At 40.0% G+C, this 23,319-nt stretch overlaps 1 protein-coding gene across 1 annotated transcript in view; it reads left to right on the top strand.

The window, feature by feature from the left end:
- The window catches only part of LOC122659879 (probable protein phosphatase 2C 59), a 44,475-nt gene that overhangs the window by 13,484 nt on the left and 7,672 nt on the right, over positions 1 to 23,319 (top strand). The window contains exons 4-5 of the mRNA XM_043855030.1: positions 18,233 to 18,319; positions 18,388 to 18,479. Coding sequence (XP_043710965.1) covers positions 18,233 to 18,319; positions 18,388 to 18,479 — 179 coding nt within the window. The remainder of the gene's footprint in view (positions 1 to 18,232; positions 18,320 to 18,387; positions 18,480 to 23,319) is intronic.

The following is a 23,319-nucleotide window of genomic DNA, read 5'->3' as shown; positions in this document are numbered from 1 at the left end:
CTAGATGGGATGACCCCTATATTGTTCAGACTGTTTATCCTCATGGGGCTATTGAAGTGGCAAATCCAAGTACAGGTGCTACATTTAAGGTAAATGGCCAACGTTTGAAGCCATACATTGAGATGCCTGCTCCAGTTAAGGAAGAGGTCATGGATCTCCATGAGTCTCTTTACCTTGAAGACTGATTTCCTGGTATGTATCCCCTCCCTTGTCCTTATTCCTTCTTTTCAGCATACATTGAGAACACTGCATGAATTAAGTATGGGTGTGTGTGTTGGACTTAATTGCTGAAGTTTGTGAATTTTGATTATGGCGGTAGTTTGGTTTTGTGCATACGTTTCTTTGATTGCGAAGCGAGAGAGAGGGAATTAGGTGCCCTAGCATGCGAAATAATAAAAAATCCCTTTTCAAGGACGGTAGTTGGTTTGTATCCGGTGAGAGGGATTGAGTTGGAAAATATGAGCGTTATTTCATTTGATGGCTAGATTCCTATATGTGTTTTTTGGACTCTTTGATCTTTTGGCTACTAGTTGAGACCAATTTGTTTGTGGCAAGGCATGAAAATGAATGAAAAAAAAAAGAAAAAGAAAAAAAAAAAGAGACAAGAAAGGAAAGTGGAATTCCTTGGGACTAGACAGGGCACTGTTGCCTCAGGAAGCAGGATGACTTGTTCGAAATTCCTTGGAAGGAAACTCAAAAAAAAAACCCTAAAGCATCAATGTCTCAATGTCTTATGAATATATGCAAAAGCAAAGCTACTAAGTATTTGTGTCAGTGTATGCTCCACCATGTCATTCGAGAGAACAAGAGTGAGTAGAAATAGAGTTTATTGTGGAAAGAAAAGCTATGGTAAAAAATACTCAAAGCCTAAGTCTTTGGTTCCATCGATGCTATGAGTGGTTTACCTGAAGGTGAGTAGTGTTCAAAAAATATGAGGAGATCCCTTAATCTTGATGCATGCTTGTTGCTTGAATTGATGTGGGGTAATAAAATTCAAGTGTGGGGGAACCTTTGGCTCCTTGATCTTCGGTTGAGCATTCTTAGAGCTTGTGTGCACTATCCTACTCATGCCATGATTAAAATTCGCATCATCTTTTGACTTATTGAATTTTGGGTGTACGTTCATTGCAAACACCTACGAGACACAACTCGTCCACTAGGGGTAACCTAGGGGTTTAAAGGTTTGTTGCACATGCTAAGTGCAACAGTGATTCCTACAAAAGTGAGTTACGATTTCTGTATTTTAGGATAGTTTTTGTTTTGTTTATTTGAGGACAAGTAAAGTTCAAGTGTGGGGGAATCTGATGAGCACATTTATGTGTGAAATCTTAGGGCCATAAAGCATGCATTTTTATATTTGGAACGGAGCTACTCGAGGTTTTTGTTTGTGTTTTCAGGTTTTAGGTGAATTCTTGTGAAAATGGGGCAAATGATGCTAATGACCCATTTTTAAGCTGTTTAGTGGTGTTTGGCAGTGGTCGGAAGCGTCCAGGAATCGAGAAAATCAAGTTTGGATTGAGCACTGAAAGAATCACGCCAATTAGTCAAATTTGAACGTGATTACCGTGGGCCCCTTAGCATAATTTTGAGGTGTTAATAGTATGGATGCTTAGCCCATCGAGTCAGCTTCGTAACGGTTCAAACGACATTTGATTCCGAGTTGAAACGAAGAATTTATGGCCGTTTTCGTAACAACGCGCAAAAATGGCATGTAGGGGTTTGTTTGTAATTATCAAAAATTGGTCGGGGACAAAGGAAAGCGAAAGTTCGGATTCGAGGGGCTTTAGCGCAATTATAAGAAGTTATCCTTTGTGTTAGCCAAAAGATTCCATTTGAAAGGCTTTGGAGCAGTCCAACTTCAACTTGAGATATCTTGGGCTCCCGAACTCCAAATTGGACGAAATTTGGGTCTATTTTGGGTGATTTTTCGCAAGGAATGCAACAGTGAGGTCTATATAAGCATCCCATGCTCCACGTTTTTTGAAGGACATATTGGGGATTTAATTAATTCTTGAAGGGAATCCTAGTCATCACCCTTATTCTCTCTCCTCCAACTTTCCAAGGGCACCTTTGGAATTGTACTATGGATAGATTTCTTTTGAAAAATATTCTCTCATCCATGGAAGGTTGAAAAGTCAAAGATGCCTTGATCTCATTGCTTTGAGAAGACATCTACAAAGAAAAGGAATGCACAAGAATAGAATTAGAAAGTCACTTTTTGAAAAATAGAAAGTTTATGTAGCTAAGATTTTTATCTCTCCCTTTTTCTATTTTTCTCTTTTTTCTTAGGGATCAAGCTATGTAAAGGAAGGAGAAGGCAGTATTTCTCCTACCTCTTCTCCCTTCTCCTCTCCTTCCCTACAAATACCCCATGGTTCTCTCGTGTAAAGTTGTTCAATTCATTAGTGAAATTTCTTCTTCTCTTCTTCTAGTTTTTGGCTTTCTAAGTTCTAGTTTGATTTTATGATTTCAATTCCATGGTTGTAATGCTTTTGATTCATGCTTTAATTTTATGTCGTCAATTTGGTTGTAATAATTTAATTCTAGTTTAGTTTTAAAGCTTTCTAGTCTAGGCTTCTAATTCTAGTGAAAAGAGTTAGACTTAGAAGAGGAAGCCATGCAAGGATTATTCAAGTGTTCAAGCTTCTTCAACTACATTCATGCAAGGCTTAATTAATTCATGCACTTTCAACTTTGGTAAGGCGCCAAAAACTTGTTTGCACAAAATAATAACTGCAAGTGTACGGATTAATCGTAGCTATGAGTCAAAATCAAGGAGATGTACGCTACTCTATTTTACTCACTTTAAAGCAATGCAAAGTGAACCAAATTAATTAAAGGGTGGAATTAAACTAATGATAATTAAATTAACGTGTCCTAACTCACAAGCATCTATCGAAATTACGCATCTAAGGAATTGAATTGGCGTCCTAACACATAAGCATCTAACCTATCAATACTAACGTAGATTGGAAGAAATAAGCCACATACCACAATCACATAAAAAAAAAACAAAAGAAAGAGATTAGAGAGGGAGAATGAGACTAAGAGATTAGAGATGTAAAACCCGAAGGGGCTTGAACCGGATTGAAATTACTTGCTTCTCACACTTGAAATGGCGCTACCAAATCTGAAATTAAAACAAAAATAATTAAATTAAAATCCTACCATAATGCATAATGATAATAGTAACTAAAAAAAATAAAATACTAAAAGCATGATTGAATTAGGGAGATAGAGAATGAGAATGAAAATAAAAATAATGGAGGATGAAAATTCCTAATAGAATGGAGGGATTAATGGAGATGAGAATACTAATAAAATAAAACTAATAGATGAAGAAAGAGGTAGAGAATAAGAAGAAGAAATTAGAAGCTAGAAGAATTAAGAGGTTAAGAAGAAGAAGAACATAAAAATAAAAATAAGAAATTGATACTCCCTTCTACTAAAGTTGAAAGTGCATGAATTAATTAGGCCTTGCATGAATGTAGTTGAAGAAGCTTGAACACTTGAATAATCCTTGCATGGCTTCCTCTTCCAAGTCTCTAACTCTTCTCACTAGAATTAGAAGCCTAGACTAGAAAGCTTTAAAACTAAACTAGAATTAAATTATTATAACCAAATTGAAGACATAAAATTAAAGCAGTACAACCATGGAATTGAAAGCATAAAATCAAACTAGAACTCAGAAAGCCAAAAACTAGAAGAAGAGAAGAAGAAATTTCACTAATGAATTGAACAAGTTTACAAGAGAGAACCATGGGGTATTTATAGGGAAGGAGAGGAGAAGGGAGAAGAGGTAGGAGAAATATTCCCTTCTCCTTCCTTTACATAGCTTGATCCCCAAGAAAAAAGAGAAAAATAGAAAGAGGGAGAGATAAAAATCTTAACTACATAAACCTTCTATTTTTCAAAAAGTGACTTTCTAATTCTATTCTTGTGCTTCCTTTTCTTTGTAGGTGTATTCTCAAAGCAATAAGATCAATGCATCTTTGACTTTTCAACCTTCCATGGATGAGAGAATATTTTTCAAAAGAAATCTATCCATAGCACAATTCCAAAGGTGCCCTTGGAAAGTTGTAGGAGAGAGAGAATAAGGGTGATGACTAGGATTCCCTTCAAGAATTTATTAAATTCCCATTCTATCCTTCAAAAAACGTGGAGCATGGGATGCTTATATAGGCCTCATTGTTGCATTCCTTACGAAAAATCACCCAAAATAGACCCAAATTTCGTTCAATTTGGAGTTCAGGAGCCCAAGATATCTTAAGTTGAAGTTGGATTGTTCCAGAGCCTTCCAAATGGAATCTTTTGGCTAACACAAAAGATAACTTCTGATAATTGCACTAAAGCCCCTCGAATCCAAACTTTTGCTTTCCTTTATCCCCGGCCAATTTTTGATAATTACAAACAAACCCCTGCATGCCATTTTTACACGTTACAGAAACGGCCGTAACTTCTTCGTTTCAACTCGGAATCAAGTGCCGTTTGAACCGTTGCGAAGCTGACTCGATGGGCTACGCATCCATACTATTAACACCTCAAAATTATGCTAAGGGCCCCACTATAATCACGTTCAAATTTGACTAATTGGCGTGATTCTTTCAGTGCTCAATCCAAACTTGATTTTCTCGACTCCTGGACGCTTCCGACTATTGCCAAACACCACTAAACAGATTAAAAACGGGTCATTAGCATAATTTGCTCCATTTTCATAAGAATTCACCTATAACCTGAAAACACAAACAAAAACCTCGAGTAACTCCGTTCCAAGTATAAAAATGCATGCTTTATGGCCCTAAGATTTCACACATAAATGTGCTCATCACTCATACTTGGAACAAGCCCTAGCCTATGCATGCCCTTCCTTACCACTTCTCCTATGGTCATTTTAGGTCTGCCCCTAGCTCTTTTAGCTCCTTCAATTGGAATGATATCACTCCTCCTTACTGGAGCGTCACTAGGCCTCCATTAACGGCCCTATGTGTCTCTATTGTGATAACAAGGCTTTCATTAGCATCCTCACAACCCTGTCCAGCATGACCGGACGAAACATATTGAGATTGATAGACACTTTATTAAAGAGAAGCTTGAGCAAGGAACCATCTGCATCCCTGTTGTCAGTTCTGTTGATCAATTAGCTGATGTCTTTACTAAGGGCTTGCATTGTAAAATGTTCCACCCACTGGTCTCCAAATTGGGCATGTTTGATATCATTGCACCAACTTGAGGGGGGTGTTGAGAACCATGGGATTGGAATAATTTCTCTTTACATTAGGGTTTTATGTATTTTATTAGTTTTTCCTAGTGAACTAATTTGACCTTAGGCTGTAATTCTTCATTATAAATAAAGTGGACCTCTGTCATTAGTGACAAGTCATATTATACTCACAACTCTAATTCTGAATTCGTTCTCTCCCAAGTATCTTATAAAACTTGGCCTCTTTTGGGGTTTGATAGGTGAATATCCCTATAATGGTGGTTCAGTTGTGAATCACAGAAGGAGCAGGTTGTGAGAGAAGAAGAGAAGAGAGAAATAAGAGAGGATTTCAGAAGACTTAACTGAGTGATGATGTCACCTCAGCCTTTTTACTTAAAAAAATGTTTTAAACTTAAATACCAGAAATACCCTTACAGACTCAAGTATTCCCCCATAAAACAGCATTACTTATATTCCCCAATATAATCATAATCTAACATGCCCCCTCAAGCTGGGAAGTAGATATTGTACATGCCCAGCTTGCTCAAAAGTTTATTTAATGGTGAGGAGTTGAGTTTTTTTGTTCGCACATCAGCTAATTGATTTCCAGTCTTCACAGAGGGTGTGCAAATACCCCCAAAGTTGATCTTCTCCTTTATGAAGTGTCGGTCAACCTCAATATGCTCTGTGCAATCATGTTGCATAGTATTCACGAACTCCGTATGCCATTGCTCTAAATTCTGCCTTTGCACTGGCCCTGGCAGCCACAGTTGTTTCTTGCTCCTCCAAGTAACCAGATTACCACTTACAAATGTACAGTAACCTGATGTAGATCTCTTGTCTATTACAGATCCAGCTCAGTCTACATCAGTGTAAGCCTCAATTCTCAAGTCATAATGTTTAGTATACAAAGAAGATACAGTCTGCACCAGTGTGGTAGCACTTGTGGCCCTTCATAGTAGGAGAGTACCCAAAGAAGATAAATTTAAGAGCTTTAGGATCAAGTTTGGTGCGGTCAGATTTACGAATATGGACATAACACACATAACCAAACACTTTGGGAGAAACAGGGGAGACGAGAGTGTGGGGAGAAAGGATTTCTAAAGTATATTTAGATTTTAGACCCAAGAATATCTGATGCCATGCGTTCATCGTAAACATGGTAGCAAGGAGAGCTTCAGACCATAAGGTTTTGGGAACAAGCATGCAATAAAGTAAACTCCTTGTGATTTCCAAGTGGTGGCATTTCTTTTATTCAGTTTCTCTATTTTGTTGAGGAGTATCATCACATGCAAGCTGATGGTGAATACCATTATAACTAAAGGACTTTTGGAGGCCCCCAAACATATATTCTCCCCTCTATAGGACCTGAGAATCTTGAGTTTGATTTCAAATTGAGTGTAAACCAGTTTGATAAAAGGTCTTAAAGCATCAAACATATCACTGTTATGTTTCAAAAGGTAAACCCAAGTAGTGCACGAGTAATCATCCACAAATGTAACAAAATACAACAACATAACCTTATCCCAACTTCTTAACAAAACAGAATTTTATGAATGGCTTAAGTGATCAATGTGATCACTAAGCAGCTTTATTTATAACTTTAATGAGAGGCAGAATTACATGTAAGTCCCTGCATAACCGATTATATAAGCTATGGGGAAAAATAGAGAACAAAGTCCAAAATACCCTTATCAGGTTTACATAACTCAACACTCCCCTTCAAGTTGGTGCATAGATATCGCACATGCCCAACTTGACTAAACAAGGATGAAACAACTTCCCACTTAGCCCTTTGGTGAAGACATCAACAAGTTGATCACCGGACTTCACAAAAGGTATACAAATCTGCCCACTCTTTAACTTCTCCTTGATGAAGTGTCTGTCAATCTCCACATGCTTGGTACGGTCATGCTGCACTGGATTGTGGACAATGCTGATTGCTGCTTTGTTGTCACAGTACAACATCATTGGACGATGAACAGAACCACTTATATCTTGGAGTAAACCCTGAAGTCACAATAACTCACATATGCCCTGGGCCATAACACAGAATTCGGTTTCTGCACTGGATCTTGGCGTAACATTTTGTTTTTTACTCCACCACGTGACAAGATTACTTCCTACAAAAGGTACAATAACCTGAAGTGGATTTTCTGTCAGGATTAACACCCCAGTCAGCATTTGTGTAAGCTTGATTGCGAAGATGATCATGCGGAGATAGGAGAATCCCTTTTCCTGTTGCTGACTTCAAGTAATGGAGAATACAAAGGACAAAAACCATATGAGTGGAGTAGGGATCATGCATGAACTGACTGACCAAACTTACTGCAAATGCAATGTCTGATCTAGTGTAGGAGAGATAAATCAATTTTCTTACTAACAGTTGATATCGACCCTTTTTAACCAGATCACCATCCTTCTCTTGCAGATGAGTAGTAGATTACAAAGGAGTGTCACACAAATGACATCCTAACGAACCAGTCTCTGAGAGTAGGTCTAGAACATACTTCCTTTGGCAGAGAAAAATGTCTTTGGGAGAACGGGCAACTTCAATCCCAAGGAAGTACCTGAGCTGTCTAAATCTTTTATTTCAAATTCTCGTCCCAAGAAATTCTTCAGGTGAGAAACTTCATCTGCATAATTACCAGTCACAACTATGTCATCGACATAGACTATAAGAAGAGTGACCTTATCTCCATTTCGCTTGATGAACAAGATGATCAGCATTACTCTGTTTGTATCCTACAGAGATCATTGCTTTATGGAACCTGCCAAACCAAGCCCGAGGAGATTGCTTCAGCCCTTATAATCCCCGCTTCAGCCTGCAAACCTTCCCATGAGTCTTGTCACAAGAAAAACTGGGAGGAACCTCCATATAAACTTCCTCTTCCAGCTCTCAATGAAGAAATGCATTTTTTATGTCCAATTGCTGCAAATCCCAGCCTAGATTGGTAGCATATGACAGCAAAACCCAAACAGTATTCAACTTTGCAACTGGGGCAAACGCCTCCTGATAGTCGATCCCATAAGTCTGAGTAAAGCCCTTGGCCACAAGTCTGGCCTTATATCTGTCCACTGTCCTGTCCAGCTTCTGCTTGACAACAAACACCCATTTACAGTTGACTGGTTTGTTGCCTGGAGGAACAACCACTAGCTCCAACATCTCATTTTTGGATAAGGCTGTCATTTCTTCCATCATGGCTGCTTTCCACTTTGGATCTGCTATTACCTCCTGCCATTTCTGAGGAATAGAAATAGAGGAAAGAGAGGACACAAATGCACGATAGGAAAGAGAAAGAATTATCGGAAACAACATTGGAGATGGGATGTTGGGTACAACCTAATGCCTTTACAAACAACAATAGGTAAGTCAAGAGAAGGATCCTTACCAGGGTCTGGATTTGGATCAAGTTTTGATGATTGAAGAAGTGGTACAGTAGTGGTAGTCTCAACTTGCTCTTTGTGCTTCCGGGTGTAGAATTTATCAACAGGAATCTGACTCACAGGTCTACGCTTCCCCTGAATAGGAATCAAATTAGGGACTGAAGTTGGAGGTTCTGGAGAAGAAGGCTCCCCTTGAATAGGATCCGGAAGGATAACAGACATATCTTCAAAACCTGGATCATGCTGCCCCTGAAGAGGTGGCTGAGAATAATACGCTAAGGATTCATGGAAGACAATATCCATAGTAACCAAAGTACGCTGAGTGGGCGGGTGATAGTACTTGTATCCTTTCTGAGTGGTGGAGTAGCCCAAAAAAATACACCGAATGCTCCAACAATTGAGCTTTGCCATGAGGATGATGGTTGCGGACATAACAAATACAACCAAAAATTTTTAGGGGGACCATAAAAGAAGAGGAACCCTGGAGAATGTCAATAGGGGCATGGCCATCAAGTACACGGGTAGGCATTCGGTTAATGAGGTAGGTAGCGGTAAGTATAGCATCACTTCAATATTGAGAAGGAACCTGCCGTGCAAACATAATGGCCCGAGCCACTTCCAAAAGATGCCGATTTTTCCTTTTAGCCATTCCATTATGGGCCGGAGTGTCGATACAGCTGGTCTGATGAATAATGCCATTTTCAGCCAAAAAATTTTGAAACTAGCCCTCTATGTATTCTCTGCCAATATCACTCCACAGAATTTTTAAGGTGGCATTGAATTGGGTCTGAACCATACGATGAAAGAGCCGAAAACAGTGAAAAACTTCACTCTTGTGCTGCATCATGTACACCCAGGTAGTACGAGTATAACAACTATAAATGAAACAAACAATCTATGACCAGAAATAGAAGCACGACGGGCAGGGCCCCACACATCAATATGAACTTGTTGAATTATGTACTCCAGAATACCATGGGGGTATTTTAGTCTTTTTCTTGTCTTTATTTCATGTACAGCCATGTCGGCTATGTTAGGGACAATTCTATCCATGTATTTGTTAGAATTCTGTACCTGCTTGATGATGGTCGTCTCACTCTGCCTCCATTATCATCTCCACATTAGAACTCCTTAGTCTCTTCTGAAATTTACCAGTGGCACTCTAGATTAGGTCACCCTCCATTAGGCATATTAGCATCTTTATTTCCTACTTTGGTCAAAACATGTGATAAGACCGATTTTTTTTGTTAGGCTTGTGTTCTGGCCAAACAGACACGTTCTACTTATTCGATTTCAAATAAAAGGAGTTCTTCACTTTTTCAATTGGTGCATTCTGATGTTTGGGGCCCTAGTCGTAAAAATTCCCTTTCTGGTCATCGTTGGTTTGTTTCTTTTATTGATTGTCATTCTAGACATACATGGGTTTATCTTATGCACACCAAGAGTCAAGTTTTTTCCTGTTTTCAACACTTCCATAAAATTATCCAAACTCGATTCAGGCTACTCTCAAGGTTTTGAAAAGTGATAAATGGCACCGAGTATAAGGAAAACCAATTTCAAAAGTATTTTGCTGATAATGGGATTATTCACCAGACTAGTTGTGTCGATACCCCAGCCCAAAATGGTGTGGCTGAAAGGAAGAACCGACATTTGTTGGAAGTGGCCAGGGCGTTGATGTTTTCGCGCCATGTTCCCTCCCAATATTGGGGGGATGCTGTCCTCACTGCAACCTATCTCATTAATCGGTTACCTTCTCGTGTTCTTGACTCCCGTAGTCTGGCCGAACTTTTACATGGGAATTCCACCTTTGTGGTTCCTCCCAAAGTGTTTGGTTGTGTGTGTTATGCCAGAGACGTGAAATCTCATGGCAAACTTGACCCTCGTGGGTTGCAGTGTGTTTTTTTTGGGTTACTCTCCAACCTAGAAAGGTTATAAGTGTTATCATCCCCCTTCCCGTCGTACTCTGGTCAATATGGATGTCGTTTTTCTTGAACGTCTTTCCAATTATCCATCCCTACATCTTGAGGGAGAGAATTCTGGTTCTAGTGAAGATGTGTTTGTGCTTCCTCCCCTTGAGGTTCTTCCTCTCCCATCTACTTTGGAGCCTATTTGGCTGCTGCCTAGCCTCCTTTGCAGCCTACTTTGGCTGCTGCCCAGCCGCCTTTGGCTGTTGCCCCTTCTTCCACAAGGATTCCTTTACAGGGGGAGCTTGTAGAAAATAATGATGGTCATGTTCCTAGTGAGGGGGAGTTGACTCCACTCCAGAGAACCATCAGTGAATTTCAGAAGAGAATTGACAACTCTAATGTTATCACCTACCAAAAGAGATGCTCCAAAAGAGGGCAGCATCAATCCACTGTGGCACCAATACCTATCCAATTGCTGGCTCAGGATCCAAATCCTCATCCTCCTCCTGGTGAGACCTCTCCTTCCGAACTACCTATTGCTCATCGCAAAGGTACTAGGACTTGCACCCTGCATCCCATTTCTTATAGTTCTCTTTCTCGGTCTTTTCGTGCATTTGTGTCTTCTCTTTCTTCTGTTTCTATTCCTAAAAATTGGTAGGAAGCTTATGCAGATGGAAAGTGGACGGCAGCTATGATGGAAGAAATGAGAGCCTTGAAAAAAAATAATACTTGGGATCTTGTAGATCTTCCTCCAGGGAAAAAACCAGTGGGATGTAAATTGGTGTTTGTGGTCAAACAGAAGGTTGATGGGACTGTGGATCGATATAAGGCACATCTGGTTGCAAGAGGCTTCACTCAAACATATGGGATTGACTGCCCGGAGACCTTTGCTCCTGTTGCAAAGTTGAATACAGTTGGGGTTTTGCTATCTTGTGCAGTCAATCTTGGATGGGATCTACAACAGCTGGATGTGAAGAATGCCTTCCTAAATGGAGAACTTGGTGAGGAGGTGTACATGGATATTCCACCAGGGTTTTCTTATGATAGTAATCAAGGTAAAGTGTGTAAATTGAAGGGAGCACTTTATGGGCTGAAGCAGTCACCTAGAGTATGGTTTGGTTGGTTTCACAAGGCCATGATTTTTGTGGGCTATAAGCAGAGTAATGTTGATCACACTCTCTTTATAAAGAGGGCTGGAAAAAACTCACTGTTCTTATAGTCTATGTGGATTACATTATGGTTACTGGCAACAATGGTGATGAGATCAACCGGTTGAAGTTTCTTGGGTTGGAGTTTGAGATTAAAGATCTAGGGAAGCTACGGTACTTTCTAGGGATTGAGGTTGCTAGGTCCTCTAAAGGCATCATTCTCTCCCAAAGGAAGTATGTCCTAGACTTGTTGGCTGAAACTGGTTTGTTAGGATGTCACCCTTTAGATACTCCTATGGAGGCTGCTGTCCGTCTCAAAGAAAAGGAGGGTGAACCTGTTGATAAAAGCCGGTACCAAAGACTAGTTGGGAAACTGATATATATCTCACACACACGTCCAGACATTGCTGTTGCTGTGAGTACTATGAGTCAGTTTATTCATGACCCCTATTCTTCTCATATGGAGGCTGTTCTTCGGATTCTTCACTACTTGAAGTTAGCTCTCGGAAAAGGCATTCTTCTGTCTCCTCATGGTCACCTACGGGTAGAGGCATATACCGATGCTGACTGGGCTGGTTCTGCAGATCGGAAGTCTATCTCTGTGTATTGTTCTTTTGTAGGGGTCAATCTTGTCACTTAGCGTAGTAAGAAACAGAATATGGTGGCTCGTTCTAGTGCTGAAGCAGAGTTTCGTGCTATGACACAGGGCATTTATGAGTTACTGTGGTTGAAAGGCTTGCTACAAGACCTTGGTGTTCCTGTTCATCTTCCTATGATGTTGTACTGTGACAACAAAACTGCAATCAGCATTACTCACAATCCAATACAGCATGATCGCACCAAGCATGTTGAAGTGGACAAGCATTTTATTAAGAAGTTGGAAGAAGGATTGGTTTTCCCTTTGTGAAGTCTACTGATTAGGTTGCTGATATTTTCACTAAGGGATTGTCTGGGAAATTGTTCCATCCTAATCTAGTCAAGTTGGGCATGATTGACATATTTGCTCCAACTTGAGGGGGAGTGTTGAATTATGTACACCAGAATACCAATACCGTGGGGGTATTCTGGTTTTTTTCCTGTCTTTATTTCATGTACAGCCATGTTGGCTATGTTAAGGACAATTCTGTCCATGTATTTGCAAGCTCATATTATAAATATATGGCTTAGGGTCTACCGTAGATCAACTAAGCATTATTCTCTAATTCTAAACCCTCCCAACAGAACTAAAGCAAATGGAGAAACACTTCTTATATTTAATGGAGAATAACTGGAACGAGTCTGTTTGGCCAAAACACAGGCCTCACATAACAACTCATCCATTTTACAATCTTTAACCAAGTGGGGAAATAAAAAAGCTAAAGTTCTAAGTGGAGGGTGACCAAGCCGACAATGCCATAGATGGAGATCAGTAGAAGTGGCTGAATGTAAGTGATGAGGTGAAGATGAAGCTGATGGAAGAGGAGGCTGACCCATGTCGAGGCAGTAGAGACCACCCTGTACCTTACCACCCCCAATCGTATGGCCTTTCACTAGATCCTGTATGACACAATGAGTGGGAAAGAAAGTTAATTTGCAATTCAAATCTTTGGTCAAACTACTAATTGAAGGAAGATTAGTAGAAAAGGAGGGAACATGCAAAACAGAATTTAATGTAAGGGTAGGAGAGCAGCGAATGGACCCCTTTCCATTGATAGGAGAAAGGGAACCATTAGCCACTCGAACACTATCTTTACTAGAAGAGGGAGAATATTGGTGAAACACATGGGAGGAACCAGTCATGTGGTCAGTAGCACCGGAGTCCATAATCCAAGGACTGGAGATAGCCGATGCACAATGACTACCGACTAGAATACCTGAGGCAAAGCGAGAACCAGGAGGGGCAGCAAGTGCAGATGCCATTGTAGGTGCAGCAGAAGAAGCTTGTAGCATGCGACGGAAAGCCAGGAGTTCATCCTGAGTAAGCCTAATGTCGGTAGAAGGGGTAGCAGCAGCAGCAGCAGGAAATTCAATAAGATTGGCCTTGGGTTTGGACTTCCCACGTCCCCGTTTTGCCTCAAAGTCAGTAGGCTTCCCATGTAACTTCTAACATTGAGCCTTAGTGTGATAGGGCTTGTTGTAGTGTTTACACTTGACAAGCTCTTTGGAGGCAGCATTACCACCATCAGTAATGGTAATAAAAGTAGGGCTGGAAGTAGCTTGTAAGGCGGAGCGATCAATAGTAGAGGAATGCAACATAGCAGCCCGACAAGTCTCCTCTGTATGAACCAAAGCAAAGGACTGCTCTTGTGTAGGAAATGGAGACCGGCTACGAACCTGTACTCGAATGGGGTCATATGCCACATTCAGACCTGCCAAGAAGTCATAAACACAGATTTTGTCGATGTGTTTGCGATAGGCAGCATTATCATTAGCAGTAGATGGCTGAAAATTGGAGTAATGGTCCAATTGCTGCCATAAGCTTTTGAGGGCAGCATAGTACTTGGATACAGACAGCTCCTTCTGAGTGGTGTCATGAACCTTCTTTAGAGTCTCATACACCTGAGCATCATTCCCTACCCGCCCATAAGTCTCTTTGGCAGCACTCCAGATTTGATGGGCTGTTTCCAGTAGCAAATAGTTGCCGGAGAGGTCTGGTTGCATAGAGTGGATCAAATAGGACATCACCATAGCATCATGAGACATCCACCTTTCTTGCAGAGAACCAGGGTCAGCCAGCATGGGGTTAGTCCCAAGAATATGGCCAGTAAGCCCATGACCAACAATGGTCAAATATCTAGACCGAGATCACATGAGATAATTTGTACCATCAAGTTTGATAGGAGCAGCAAGGGGAAGAAAATCAGTCCGGGCTGTCCATCAATCCCAGAGGTTGCAGAAGAAGAATCTGAGCCTGTCATTGTGGCAGCCAATTAATGAGATGAACCAGCAAGTAACCGATGCAGCCAGCCAAGAAGAGCCAAAACCCTGGAATTGTTCCCAAGAAAAGGAGATCTGAATTTTTGCAAAAAAAAATTCATAAGATATGGCTGAAGATGATGTCGAGTGACCCTCTTGGTCAAAGAAACTCCTCTGAAACAAAAGCAGCAAAAGTAAGCAGCCCTAACTCAAAAATCGATATATGTCAGGGTTTTGGAAAACCCTGAAAGAGGAGATCGATTGGGGTTAGGGGTCTTCCAAAAACTTGTAGAGTTTGAATAGATGCTGGTCAAGGTTGCAGATGAAGCTCCAACAATGGAAAATCAGCCTTCAAAAGTGATAGAGGCCTGATCTTCAAAAATCATGGAGGACTCCAATATCGCAGAGATGTGTTCCAGCAGCTATCGAGCAGAAGTAAACATTAGGTCATGAAAAAAAGAGAAGAGATAGGTTTGAGGGCAGCAAATAGATCATATGATCACCTCATTAGTGTTGCCCTAAGGGGAAGGATGAAAACCAAGAAGAAAAGGAGAAAAAAAATTGAGGGATAGAGAGAGGGAAGAAAAAACAATGGGAGGATGGTGGGTTTTGAAAACTTAGATTAGAGAAGAGTTTTGCTCTGATGCCATGTTAACAAAACAGAATTTTATGAATGGATTTAGTGATCAATGTGATCACTAAGCAGCTTTATTTATAACTTGCAATAGGACAGGCAGAATTGCATGTAAGTCCCTACATAGCCGACTATATAAGCTATGGGGAAAAACAGAGAAAAAAAGTCCAAAATACCCTTATTTCTGATCAAGGAATTAAGTATCGGTCCGTATCGTATCGTACCGTCTCGGCCGATACGTCTCTGTATCGGTCGGTGGTGATACGATACAGACCGAGACGTCTATTTTTTTTTTTTAAAACTGGCTCGACTGTATCGATATGTATCGACCGATACATATCAATACGATACGATACGGTCGATACGTATCGATATAGACGAGACGTCTTTTATCCATTTTTTTATTATTTTTTTAGTGTATCGGTACGTATCGATATGTATCGATCGATACATATCGATACGTACCGATACTTCTCGATATGCCTCGACCCATTTAAGAAAAAACCTGGGTTTTGTTCATTCTTACCTGCAAAACACGAAACAGAGCCTTCCAGGCGGAAAAAATAGAGTCCAGCCAAGGGAAAATTCCCAAAATCAAGGCCCAAACCCCTTTTTTGAGCAGTTTTTTTTGAAAAAAACTTGATTTTTTTGTTCAAATCTTTGATTTTTGGTTTTTTTTTTAGCTATGATTCATATAGAATAGGTTAAACTAATTTAGTATTGCATTCTTTGTATACATTTACAAAGATATGAACTCAAATCATTGTATTTTTCACCCAACATCATCCTAGTTGCTCCTATTCTTGAAGACCCTTACAGACATGACTTTGATCCACTCTAGCATTCTTCATGGCAATAGAGTGACTCTACATGTAAGAAATCTCATCTTTTAATCTTGTATAACAATTTCAAAGTGCCGCACTTGTCTGGTTATTGATTATTCACAATTCTTAGTGTATATGCATGATATATGACATAAATTGCTTGTTTATATTGTTTTTTGTGTCCAAAAGTGTATTTTGATCATTTTCATGCGTTTCTGCACCGATCGATACGTATCTCCGATACGATATGATACGTCTCTTAAAATCGCCCGACCGATATGATACCCGATACCGATACTTTAAACCTTGTCGCCGATATCGGGTTTACATAACTCAATACAACTAAATGGGGTCAGCTAAATAACTATAGCCAAATAAGGTAGTGATAATGATTAACGATAGCCAGATAAGATAGTAATAGGAGCTGGTCCCCAAACATCAAAATTAACAGTATAAAAGGGAGTACCAGATCTACTACCATGATATGAGTAATGAGATCAACAATGTTCTGTAAGTTGTCAAGGCTCACATTGAAGCACATGTGACTAGAGATTGAAGAAAACAAGTGAGGTTAATGTTTTTTCATAACATAAAAGGAGGGATGCTCCAAACGTTGATGCCTAATCATCACATTCTCAATTGAACAACTACTCTCACTCCTGTCTCAAATATAAAACTGTGTTTCCTTTATGGCCGATGGCTCACTTTGTCTTACCTTTTGTGTTTGATTTTTGCTAAATTCTGAACAGAACACATCTAATCCATGTTGGAATGTTTGGGACCATGTAGTAGAGTAGTGATGCAGCGCAAAACAGATTGCAGGCTTTGCTACAATTGCAACAGGCAATTTTGGGAATTTTGGTTTGTGGGGTCCAATGTCGGGTAGTTTTTAGGGTTGAAGTTTATTTCAATAGAAAGGGTTCATGCTTAAATAAGTAGTGATAGGAGGGGCTAAAACAATTGTCATAGGTCAATTAGATTAGAACTCATGGTCTGTCAAAGTTTAGTATTAAATTGCAGTGGAAGTAAATTATGGTCTGTCAGACTTTAATTTAGTTTTACTGTAAGTTTTGTAATATGTAAAAATAAGGGTGTAATACGTAAAAATAAGCTTGTGCCAAAGGTTTGTTGGCTTTCCTCCAACAATGGCCTCTTTAGCTTTAAATCGGCCTGGAACCTAGTTAGGCTTCAAGCCCCTTCTGTCCTTTGGCACAAGCTAGTCTGGTTCAAAGGTCACATCCCCCGCCACAACTTCCTTGCCTGGAGAACCCTTGACCATTGCCTCCCAACCCAAGCCTTCCTCTCCCACCGAAGAATCCCTGTCCCCCCCCCCCTCTTGCATTTTCTGTTGGAATGGCTCCGAAGACATTGACCACCTTTTTTTCACCTGCCCTTCCACCCGCCATTTGGAAAAAAGCCCTGTCGTTCATCTGGCCTTGCAGCAAGGGTCTTCTTCCATTCGCTCGAGAGTGGCTTTGGATGGTCATGACTTTCCCTGGATGCACCACCTGCGACATCATTGGCAAGCTTGTGTTTGGCGCTACTCTTTATCACATTTGGATGGAGAGGAGCCTTAGGAGATGGACCTCCAACTCTCGTTCTTGGGATGTCTCCTCTAAGCTCAGTCTTCTGCCCCACAAGGCCTTTTTGGATTCCCCAAGGAACAGGCATATTGTTGTTTCCTAGGGATTAGATAGTGCTCTGTTACGCCCCCTTCCCCCCCTTTAGCGGGGAGTGGGGTATCCCCCCCCCCTCTTTCCCCCTTTGTACATTCCCCCCTCCCCCCGCTTTCTCCCTCTCGCCCCTCTCGGGCTTTGGTAATATAATTTTTGATTCACCAAAAAAAAAAAAAATTTCTTTTGTAGTTTTTTTGTGGTTTTGTTAGCTGGTAGGACTTTCTTGGTTGTTTGGGGATTTATCTTTTCTATTTTGTAAATTAGTAGATTATAAGTTGGGATAACTGAATTAAAAAGTAAGTTGTCATATGACTTGGGCTTGGCAGCAACTATGTGCCATATTATCCACATGAATTAAAGGATGGTTTAAGGATGGATGTAGGTTTTTATCTTCATTCATTTTTTATTCTTCTCTTCCCTTCTTAAAAGTTTCATGCCACTACTATGTGGATTCACAGGCCATCTTTGAAGGAGGATGCCCCTAGGTTTTTCTCTTTTTTTTGTCATTCAGTTGTTTCTTTGAATGCACGTATAACAAAAGCACCATTGAATTTCATGCAGCCATAGCCGTGTCACGAGATCACAAGCCAGATCAAACTGATGAACGGCAGCGGATTGAGGATGCTGGAGGATTTGTGATGTGGGCTGGTGAGAAATAATCTTATTAGCATCTATTTTTTGAGTTATGCCTAGGTGATTCAAAAGTGCTACTGCAGGCACTTGGAGAGTGGGCGGTGTTCTTGCTGTCTCTCGGGCATTCGGTGATAGGCTCTTGAAGCAGTATGTTGTTGCTGACCCTGAAATTCAGGTCTGAAAGAAAAAATATACATTATGGATACTACTTATTTTTTTTTGCCATTGATAGATTTATTTAGTATTTTCAATTTCATAAGCACCTCATTTCTAGAATTGGCATAAAATGCCCTATTTAGTACATTATTTTTATGTTCAACTGCTTGTTTTCAAGTAGGAATTTTGTTTATTAACTAAGAAATCCACTCACATTCAATGCAGAAAAAATAAAGCTGAATGTGGGGTGGGGTAGGATATCACTCATGTGATGCCAAAGAAATTAGTGCTAAGTGGGTTAAATTTTCCTATAAACATTTAACATATCAAAGCCTCTACGCTGATCCTTTAGCTGTATGATAAGTAGTACAGAAGCTCATATGACAGCTTGCTAAAGTCATAGTTGTTAGACATGATGCGGGCATTGACTTGTTTTGATGGCTGGGTCATTGGTTAGCCTGATTTGTAAACTGAAGTAATCGCAATGGATACCTGATCATCCTATTCTCCACCCACTCCCGAACTACCCACCCACACACAAGGAAAAAATAAATTAATAAGGGTTGATGTGTGAATTAGCTTGTCTATGAACTGGTTGACTAATCAATTAGTTTACAACTGTCTGTTCAGGTCTGATGACTATGATAACAACCATCTGCTTAAGCTGCCTGATGTGGGAAAAGGGATATGATTAGTTAGGGTGTAAAGAAGTGGAAGAAAATAGGGAAAAGACAGACAAAAACTAAGATACTGTTATGGTCCTGTGAGAAGTACATATGAACAATCTCTTTGAGAAAGAAGAAGAAGATGAAGGAAGGAAAGAGTAAGAGCTGAGAGAGAAACATTTGAGCACACCTCAGGCACACAAACACCTTTTGTTTTTTTTTGGGCATTTCTACCACTAAAACTACGGGGGATTGATTGGGGGAGCATCCCAGTGCCCCAGTTGAGTGGTTTGGATGCTCTACAGGTCATCAGATTAGTTTTTGGGAGCATAATATGACAGGAAATTGTATTATTTCCGTCACTGTTCTTTAAGAGTATTTTTTGAATGGTCAAAACTTCTCTATTTGAAATGAAATTGGTGTTGGTTGTTAGGTTATTGAGTTACCTATCCAACAACATTAAGATCTTGCTATTCCACTTGTATCGCGAGAGTTATGACCAGTTTACTGACGGGGTGTTGATCAGTGACGAGATTCTATTTTAGGAAGTTTATTTAATGTCTAATGTAGTTTAAATGTCTTTTATTGAGTTCTTGTTGTAATAGGAAAGGAGTTGAGCACTCGTGGGGATGGTTATATTGTAAAAAGGATACCCGGTGCACGAGGGTCCCACCACTGCGGGGTCTGGGGAGGGTCATAATGTACACAGCTTTACCCCTGCTTTCACAGAGAGGCTGTTTCCAGACTCGAACCCATGACCACTTGGTAACATGGGGATTGTTATATTGTATTAGAATATAATTAGGAGTGTTATTATGAAAGAGAGTTGGGTTCCTAATTCCAGGATTTTGTCATAGAGTCTAAATTTAATCACGATTTTGGGATGTGGGTCTATATATAGGGCTGTAAACAAGCTTATTTGTGGTGTTCAGTGGTTTAAAGTAAGAATCATGATGCAGATACATCATCAAAATGAGTTTATTTTATTAGAAATAAGCATAGGGTTGGGTTCTACACATGTTGGGCCTTTGGTCCATTGGGTTTTTAATGTAGTAGGCCACTTTGGTGGGCCTAAAATATGGATAGGAAGAATGAATACAGGATTCCCTTTATTAGTTAGTTTTATTTCATGTTAAGTTGTGTTGGTTCAGTCCTATTGAACCATGGTCCAATGTTGGTTCAATTTAAGTTTGTTTTGATATCCTCCAATTCTGTCTCTTTGCTTCCAGCAATTTTACAATTCATTCACCATTAAATTGTTGAATTGATAGTGAGGTACTGATCTGATTTCAATTCTGCCCTTTCTGGTAGAGTGGAAATAAGTCTCATATTCCCACCATAGGATGGAACACCATATGCAGATCCACGAAATCGGGTGGGCTGAATTTAAAATTCTCATCTATTATAAATCTGGCCTTGCTTGCCAAAAAGGCCTGGCAGCTTCTCTCCCCTTCTCGATCAATGCGAGGCACTTAAATGAAATCCAAATACTTCCCATCATCACATTTTTTTATGCCCCTCCCCATTACACTGCTTCTTAGGGTTGGTGAATCTCGATCTCTCCTTTTGAAGGGCCTCCTTATTCGTGTGGATTATGGGCGTAATATCAATCCGTGGGCAGATCCATAGATTTCTGGACTCACCCCAGCCTCCACCCCCTTCCCTTTACCACAAAATGCTCCCCTTACTGTCGGCTTCTCACTGACCCAATCACCAAGGAGTGGAAATCTGATCTTATCTATCATTGGTGGCCTGATGACATTGCTCAGAGTATCTTGTCCATCCCAATTCTTCTTTTTGAGGTCGAAGACCCTTATATTTGGCATCCAACAGCTAGTTGTAAATTCACAGTAGCATCTGTATATAGACTCATGTTGCAAGAACAAGATCAACAAATTAATCCTATCTGGCTGAAATTGTGGCATACTCTCTGTGCTCTTAAAACCAGATCTTTCTTATGGAAGCTACTTCATGATTCTATCCCTCATCTTTCGCTGCTACAGGAAAGAGGAGTTGATATTCAAACTCACTACCCTTTTTGCCCTCATCAGGTTTCGGGTTTTGGAAAAGGCGAAAAGATGAATTTCTAGGATTTGGCTGGACAGAAGTTAACCTAACTTGAATGGTTTTCTTAGGAGGGTATGAAGGATAATCGGTCAAATTTGTAGACTGTTCTGAATGTTGGTTTGGGCTGGGCAGAAATTAGGGTTTTGGGTTTTGATTTTAGATGGGGGAATTAGGGTTTCAGTGGTTGGGATGGGCAGGGGGTGTTGTGGTTGAAGTTTGATGAAGTTCTGATGGCTGGTTGGGTCTGTGGGGAATTTAGGGTATGGGAAAACTGAAAATAACAAAGGGAAAAACTAGGGTTGGGGTTGTAGAGGATTAGAAGGAGGATGGGGATGGGGATGGCTCAAACTTATTGTAGTTGCAGAGAATCCTTGGCAGCAACTTGTTTGAATGGATAAACTTGAATAAAAATTGAATCTTTAACTAGAACTTGAAGGAGATCTTCAAAACCACCTGAGCTTCACACTGCAAGGTATCGATTGGATCAAACACTAATCTCACCAACAAACCACCCGGGCTTCCCACAACAAGTTGTCGATTGGATCAAACACCAATCCAACCAGCCTTGATCAAACACAAGACAAAGCTTCAATGGTGAAGAAGAGCAGCAAAAAAGCTTTTCATTAATATCAAAATTTGTGTTCTATACTTGCCCCCCTTACAACCTTACATAAAAGACTCAAAAATAGATTGCTACACTAACAAGAAAAGGCCTAACCCAATTATTAACCTATTAGGTAACCTAAATTGATTAGGAAAGTGAAATAACAAAGGAAATAGGCTCAAAACATGGTTGGACTTATAGAGTCCTTATCCAGCCCAACTTAAAACTTAGTCAAAAGACCACTTAAGTTGTCATATGGTTACATGACCACTTAAGTTGTCATATGGTTACATGACCACTTAACCAAGTCACATGATCACTAAAAATAAAACTAAGGAATCCCGTATGTAACCTAATTGCCCATATTTTAGGCCCATAAAAGTGGCCTATTACAATGGAAACAAAAGAAGGTGAAACCAAGAAAGAGAGAAAGGAGGGAGAAGTCGATTAAAGAAAAAAAGGTTTTTTTTTTTCTTTCCAACCTAGATCAGACCTGCTCTGATACCATGTTGGCATTTCCCAATAGTCACTGTGGAAGTTTATGGTATAATCTACTTTGCCATTACTTCCTCTTTTACTTCCTCTTTTCCATTATCTATAGCACCTTTGAAGAACTCTGGAAGGTTATCCTTTTGCACTATCTCATTCATCATCTCTGTTATGTCCACGTGTACTACTACACATGAGGGGGAGATTATGTACAGTACACCTGCAGACATTGCAGAAGCAGAACATGCATGAACACTTAGTGTAAAACATAGAAGATTAGTGTTTCCACTATTGCCATTTGGTATCCTTTGTTATTGGGTTGAGTTTTCCGTAAGGGGGAGATTAAAGTGTTAAAGTGTTGAAGATATTTGGTTGTTGCCTACCTATATGAGGATTTACAGTTCGGTTGATTATTTCCGCTGCCTGATTCAGTTTATTCCGCTGCTTGCTGCCCTAGTTCTACACTTCAAGATTTTATGTCATTATGACAATCTGAGATTCATCACTGGACAGCTATTGAAGATTGGTGGAAGTTTGCTGATCAAGTTTGCTCAGGTTTTGGAGATCAATTATTTCAAGTTCTTGAAGGTTTATTTGGGAGCTGCATTCATCTGTCAAGTTGGACTTTGCTGCAACTTTGTTTCTTCCCGTTTTGTTCAAGTTGGGCATTAGTGCCTTGTATGCGCCAACTTGAGGGGGAGTGTTAGCATTATTATGGAGTTTTTTTCTTATTAGTTCAAGCCGGAGCTTCTTTTTACTTATATATATAATCCAGCTTGAGAGGGAGTGTTGAAATATGTAATCCAGAATACGGTGGGGTTATTCTGGTCCTTTTGGGAGTAGTTTAATTCTTATGTCATTAGGTTAAGTTACTGTTCTTATAGAGTCAGTTAGTTAGGGGTAATTATGTCTATTTCAGTCCCTTTGTAACTTTCCCCTCTATTATAAATAGAGGGGCTTACCTATCAATGAATAATACATTCCATTCTCTAATTCTCTCTTTCTAACCCATGGTTCTACCAACAGAAACCCAT

Source organism: Telopea speciosissima, chromosome 4 (assembly GCF_018873765.1).
Source record: "Telopea speciosissima isolate NSW1024214 ecotype Mountain lineage chromosome 4, Tspe_v1, whole genome shotgun sequence".
In the NCBI taxonomy this organism is placed as follows: domain Eukaryota; kingdom Viridiplantae; phylum Streptophyta; class Magnoliopsida; order Proteales; family Proteaceae; genus Telopea; species Telopea speciosissima.
This window is presented reverse-complemented; position numbering and strand designations above follow the sequence as displayed.